General features: G+C 38.1%; 1 protein-coding gene across 1 annotated transcript in view; it reads right to left on the bottom strand.

Annotated features, from left to right (window-relative positions):
• LOC107719674 (A disintegrin and metalloproteinase with thrombospondin motifs 17-like) overlaps positions 1-7,272 on the bottom strand; it is a 112,592-nt gene that overhangs the window by 77,512 nt on the left and 27,808 nt on the right. The window contains exons 6-8 of the mRNA XM_016527156.1: positions 6,585-6,739; positions 2,942-2,969; positions 11-29 (exon numbers count right to left, since the gene is read on the bottom strand). Of these exons, the coding sequence (XP_016382642.1) occupies positions 11-29; positions 2,942-2,969; positions 6,585-6,739 (202 nt within the window). The remainder of the gene's footprint in view (positions 1-10; positions 30-2,941; positions 2,970-6,584; positions 6,740-7,272) is intronic.

Below are 7,272 nucleotides of genomic sequence, written 5' to 3' on the forward strand. Positions count from 1 at the left end.
AAAGCTGCGCCAGCTGAGTCAGCCGGCTGCTCTCGAAACGCTCTCGCGGTACTTTGATGCCACACGTGACAGTGACGTGGCGTCGGTTCAAGTCGGACAAAATTTCTAACCGGCATGCACTGCTTCAAGTCAGTCGCCGATCGGTCTGTGCAGGGCCGCATGAAGTCGAACGCACCTATTGGCAACATGAGGGCTATATATATATATCAAACAAAACGGGTCACATGACACAATCCAACAAATGAGAAACAAGACAGCTGACTACATACATACATACATACGTACATACGTACAATCAATATCACTAGAGTACGAGCGCCATACCGGCTCTATATCAGCGTGCCTCTGGCCTAATCAGAGCCGGTATCGCTCGAGTACGAGAGTGATATCGCGTTTATACAACAGTTCGACGGAACATGTGTGTAATTAAACAAGAAACAACTGAGTGCCTAATAAACCCCTCTTTTGTGCGGAACTACTTCCTTCCGCCACGGATTCAAAGCCACATACATACATACATACATACATACATACACATATATAGGCCTATATAGTCACAACTTGGTTGTTAAATGCACATGAAGAAGATGAAGATTCAGAAGTTTTTAACAATCCACACTGAAGAGAATCCAAACAAGACTAACTAAACACAACCAAAACTCTGACGAGACCAGACAAACTGAACTCAAACAAGAGGAACTTAAGTACACAGAGCAAACAAGGTTAATTAATGAAGCACACCTGAACAGAATGACACCAACTCAGAAACCATGACAACTAAAGATTGCTAGGAAAAAGGAAACTGACTAGAAACAAATTAAAAGTCCATGGAAATTTAAATGAAACATGACTAATAATTTGTTACATATATTTATGCACACACACACGAAGCATCTTATTCTCACAAATGGCCTTCTGAGTGTATCACACAATATTCTTTTTCAGATTTTTCTGGATTTTATTTGGCTGATCAGGGCTGAGTTTGGCTCATACAGCAGGGTTAACGTGAGTGTGCTGAGAATTATTTCAGAGCCCTATGGAACAAACAGAGGATGTCTAAAGGCCAGGGTTGGGTGTGAAATGGCAAACAGATGCTTTAGAAGAGGCCGTTTTCCCACACACCCATCTGATGACTGAGCAAGGTGCCGACAGCTTCACTTCAGCATCTGGGAACGAATCAATGTGAAGTTATACGACACGTATATCAGGACTCGTGGAGGAGTGCAGACAGACAGAAGAGGGCAGAGAGAGACGCCGAGAAACATAAAGAGACTAATGCAAACACCAAACAGCACTAGATGTCTGGATATCGTCTAGACTTGCTTGCATTCGCCCCCCACTTCCCGACTGGCCTGAATTCAAACAGATTCGTCCCCACATTACAAGCAGAAAGCACATCTCCTCCCCGCCACCAAAGGAAACCCATCTGACACCCAAGAAGATCTAAGAGACTTTGTATTTCTGCTTTCTCAGAGTTGCACCAAGTACTAACAAGCAAACTAGGCAAGTTGCTTGCTAAAACACAATTAAACGACCCGTCGCACAACGTCAGTTCAAGCAGAAGGCACCACTGAATCCCTCAATTAGCAGCTGACATTGTGGATTGAAAAGCATTCCTGAGTCTAGAGCAACCTTGTCCAATGCCTTCAAATCTTCAAACAACAAAGAGTTAAAGATGTCTGCTGTGCTTCCTCTTGTAATTGTCTTTGGCAGGGCTGAACTCTGGGGAGGCAGTGGCCGCAGCCTCAGAGTCTGTAATTTGACTTTACCAAAACCATTTTTGAGCTTAAACAATGACTAACAGGTGAGGAGGAGAGCCAGACAACCAGATACTTCTGCTGTGGTTTTAAACACTGAATTGTTAACAAATAACAAACAGTGATTGTGGTATCCTGTGTTGGGGAGTAACTCCATAAAAGCAGCGACATCACAGACTTCACTACATTACTCAACTCTTGCTGAAAGGCATCAAAGCTTCTCAAACTACATTTACATTTATGCATTTGGTTTACATTTACATTATGCATTTATGCAAGTTGCTTTTATCCAAAGCAACTTGCAAATGCATTCAAGGCACACAGTCACATTTTATCAATTCTACAAGATACTCATATTTTTCTAGTTTAATTAGTTGCATTTAGTGTTAATTTATTTGTTCAGTAATTGTTTTTGCACTAGATAAATACTGTGATTGGTCTTCTTTTAGAAAAAACATTGTCTTAGTATATATACTATTATGCATACATATATTTAATAGTTAATTTCACACATGAAACATTCAATTGCATTAAAACAGCCTGTTCTGGCAATAGTACACATCTGGTATTTACACATATTGCTATTATTCACACATCAGCACCAAATGTTGAAATCTTTGAAGCCATTTACCAGAAATTACCTTTAAACAGCAGTGCAGTTATCGTTAACTAAAACGAAGACTACTGAAAATTCCTTTTTTTTTTTATTTAAATAAAGCTGAAATGAAAGTAAATATAAATATTAGATGAAAAATTTAAACGTAAAACACTAAAATTATGAATGTTGTCAACTAACTGAAAAAAGTTGAAGTTGAAGCATTGAAAATCACCAAAACTGCAATAAAAATAAATCAGAAATGTGTGTGTGTGTGTGTGTGTGTGTATACACTACATATACACACTAATACATAAAACTTGAAAGTATAAAAATAAAAGATAATTCAAAACATTACTAAAATAACATTGTTAAACATCTGGAGAGAAACTCTTTAGTTTCAACATCTGTCCAGTTTGACAATATTTCAATACTTTAATTTCAATGCAATTTCAATACTTGCAATACTTCTACAATGTAAATAATCACAATTTTGCATCGACTCTGTCAGAACTTCATAATTGGCTCAAACTTCTTACGTCAAACTTCTTAAAGCGCTCTAACCTAAAATCTGTTAATCATACAGCACAGCTTTGTTCACACAGCATTCAGTTAATCTTACGGTGTCTTAATCATTTCAACAACAGATTCTGTTCACACATGACCTGTAAATGGAATAAAAAGACAGGAAATGCTGTGTGAACTGCCTAATGTTATTAGCTTTTGTTAGTAGTTTGTAGTGTACAAACTGAACTTTCAAAAGAACAGCCTTTCAATTATGAGCAGGTTGTAGTTTGGGAAGCTATATTTTTAAAGTAGTTTCCCCAACGCTGGTGGGCCACAAATGACAAAGTAAAACATCAGAGAACTTTTGAGGTGGTTCAACGGAAAAAAAAAAATCAAATAGGCTTTTCGAATGAACAAAGACGTTGTTGTTTATTAAACGTCAGACAGCTAAGATCAATGTCTCTTGTTTTGAGCCTGCAGTCATCAAACGTTTTCACCATACGTGCTCTGCGACGTGTCACTTTGGCTGTCTGATGTCCCTCTATTCCAAAGGGTTTTTGATGTGGGCTTCTGGTTTTCCTTCTTGTTCCTTCACAGCTTAAGTGAATGTGACACACAGCTGGGTGCTGAAGAAGACAGATCCTGTTCAGCGACGAATGGCTGGGAAGGGATTCAGATAGGAGCGCTGATGTGTGTGGAGGATGTGACCCACCACCATGTCCCAACTGTCGCAAAACTGTCCAAATGACCAAAAGCATCTCTGACCTCATCCTGAATAATTGGAGCTAATGCTGCGTTCCATTCGACTCGGACAGTCAGAATTTCCAACTTCCTACTTGAAAAGGTGCAACAGAAAGTCAGACTTCCAATTTGGAAACTCGTGCGGAAATCTAGAGGTGCCAGCATTACATAATAATCAGACCTGTTTAGTAAACGCTTGCAGAGACTGCCATGTAAAACATGGTAAATGATCATCTCTGTTGATTATTATACATTTCATACTGTAGCACCATTTAACCTTTGCAATTTGGTTGCTAAGAGACGTCTTTAAATTAAATCTAACATCTGCAATTATATAGCAGAGTTGCTGTTTGCTATCGAGTCTAGCAGTCTGGACCATATCCAGGCATCATTTTCTTTTTCTTTCTTGCTTTCTTTCTTTCTTTCTTTCTGTCGAACGATCTATCTATCCATCTATCTATCTATCATTCAAACATGGATTTGTCAACCCAGCATTCAAAGTTTGTCAAGAGTTTTCTAGTTAAAAATTACAGCTATATGAATTTCTTTGATTTTTAACTCATAACAATTCTGCATACACCACCGTTCAAAAGTTTGGGGTCGGTAAGATTTATTAATGTTTTTGAAATAAGTCTCTTCTGCTCACCAAGGCTTCATTTATTTGATTAAAAATACAGTAAAAACAGTAATATTGTGAAATATTATTACAATTTAAATTAACTGTTTTCTGTTTGAATATATTTTAAAATGCAATTTATTTCTGTAATCTAAGCTGAATTTTTCCGCATCATTACTGCAGTTTTCAATGTCACACGATGCTTCAGAAATCATGCTGATTTGATGCTCAATAAACATTTCTAATTATTATCAATGTTGAAATCAGTTGTGCTGCCTAATATTTTTGTATAATTTTTTTTTGATGATTCTTTGATCAATATAAAGTTCAAAAGAACAGCATTTATTTGAAATAGAAATATTTTTAACATTATAAATGTCTTTACTGTCACTTTTGATAAATATAATGTAATTTCTTAAAAAAAATCTTACTAACCTGAAACTTTTGAACGGTAGTGTAGATTCAAATCTGAATTGCGATTCTACATTATGATTGCTACCTGAATTCAAATTTCAATCTTGAATTCAAATTCAAGCATTCTAAATTTATTTTAAATTAGGAGTGACAATCACATTTAAATTCATGAGTATATCCCTTTAAATTACCGTTCTGTATGGTACAGGCAGTAGTGTATGATGTAATGCTAATCATAATAAGATTTTGACTGCTCGCAGCTGTAAACTACAAACATTCATGTAACATCACTGTACCCATGTACTGTACTGTAACGTAATGCCGTCCCTGGTGCTGGGACTCTACCTGAAACAGCTTTTTAAAAGCATAGATCAGTCAGTAATGATTCTATGACGGATCTCAGCGAAGGCCTGATTGTGTTCACGATGAGTTTAAGCTCTCAGAAGAGCAGTGAAAAGCACAGTGTGAATGTGGCCATAGAAGCATTAAGAAGATAATCTTTCTCCAGTCAGCAAGTGCCGCAGGAACACGGATGAGCCACTGACAGCTCCAACAAAGCTGTGAGAGGAGAAACCGAGGCACACCTTGTCAAGCCTTAATTTGCTCTGATGCATTCCCGCTGCCCCGAGCCATCTTGGCATGCAAGCTGAGACAGATGTTGCTCCTGAACGCTGCATCCTTATAGAGAGCTGCTTTTGTACACCGGCAAAGATCATATTTAACCCGGTACAGGGGGAACAAAGGCCCTCTCTGTGCGCGCTAGCTCTCCCTGAGAGCTCCTCGGGTCCGGGATGACAGATAGTATCTGACAGGCTCACATGAGTCGTTTTAACAAAAGGATTTTTTTTTCTTTACTTTTTTGGATTCTGAAAATTACAGTACGATAATAAACCCTAATCCCGCGCCAGGAATGCCGTGTTTTGGCTGCCGCTAGTAATCTGTTGTAGTGAAAAGATGAAGATTGGGAGCAAACCTGTCTCGCTGACAGAAGGATTATTAGGGTCTTTCACAGCTCAGATACTGGCGAGTTCAAATTGTGTTGGATCTCAATAAAAGGGATGAAAAAAGGTTAAATCTGTCTTAAGCAGCCAAGAGCTGAAAGGTACCGAACTTCAAAGGATGTGTGTGACAAAACGGAAAGTGAAAGACGTAAATCAGAGAGATGGCGATGGAGAATGAGAAGTGAAACGCAATAAAATCTGTGCAGATGTGATGGGCCAAAACAGTATTTGGAAATAGGAGTAACACTTAATAATTGTATTAAAATGCAAGTGTCTGTATCTGTTTGTCTCAAATGCTGCATGCTCTTGTCTCTAAAGGCTGGAATACACAACACGACTTTTAAAATCTGAACAGACTGTAAAACGTTAGGCATCATACGCTTACCATCTAATAGTCATAGAGGAAACACTGGCCAACATACACTTAATGACTGAGGATCACACTACCAGACTTTAAAGTCCTTCCGATCACAACAAACTCAAGCAGAATCGTGTGCATTCTTGCTAGGAGACGCGTGAAAAATGAAAACAGTATGTGTTATAAAATTCGGCTCAAAATATCAAACATGTTTTGATATCCTCTGACTGGATGGATTTATAGTCTGAAGCTAAAAAAAAATCAGTCTGTTAGCAGCATACACTACGTGATTTTCTCTGAAATCTGTAAGCTCAAATCTGCAGACTGGCTCTGACTTTTGGCAACTAGCATCGATTTATCCAATCTGTAAATCGGGGGAAAACTGGGGCAAAAGTCTTGTATTGAATATATATATACATACATACCAGATATATGCTGTATATATATATATATATATATATACATACAGTGGGTTTCCTTGTTACCTTTCTTTAAATAAATGCACTTGGTTTGATATTTTTTATAAGTGTGACATTTATAAGTGTCCAACAATTTTTCTGGGGTGACTCTATATCAAAGCATGATTGTTAAGTACCTGGTGACCAGCACGGCCACGTCCACAGGAGGAGGGTCGTCTCTGCTCCCAGGAACGTGATTGTTTCCCAGGTATCGTGCACCGTATTCCTCATGCTGCCAGTGACAGAAGCTCTCCAGGGCTTTTTCTCCATGGTGGCCCACCTTCAGCTTTTCCTAAGAAACACACTGGACAATTAGAATCTGATTTACAAACTTTGGTGCAGCAAAACTTTAAATTAGATACTTCCCACTTTATTTGTAAGAACGTCTGTATACTTCTGTGGTCATTTAAACACAATCAGAGTATTAAACGTGACGTGGAGCCAAGTGCGCCTCATTTCCTTAACCAAACATCCCTGCCGGTACCGAGACTCAAACCTGCGACCTTTGAGTTACAAGTCCGACTCTCTAACAATTAGGCCATGACTGCCCCTAAAAATTTACAACCAGCAATGATCGCGCCTCGGACGAACCTCATAGGCTACGATCAGTGTTGGGAAGGTTACTTTGGAAATGTAATAGGTTACAGATTACAAGTTACCCTATTTAAAATGTAATAGTAGTGTAACTTTTTCAATTACTTTATTAAAGTAATGTAACTGATTACTTTTGATTACTTTTTGATTACTTTTCTAAATTTCTAATGAATGTTTATTTGCAACTGTTAATAATGTTCAAACACCTACACCATGCAGGGTTAACCTTAC

This window comes from Sinocyclocheilus rhinocerous, unplaced genomic scaffold (genome assembly GCF_001515625.1).
Source record: "Sinocyclocheilus rhinocerous isolate Xijiao unplaced genomic scaffold, SAMN03320098_v1.1 scaffold2406, whole genome shotgun sequence".
Lineage (NCBI taxonomy): Eukaryota > Metazoa > Chordata > Actinopteri > Cypriniformes > Cyprinidae > Sinocyclocheilus > Sinocyclocheilus rhinocerous.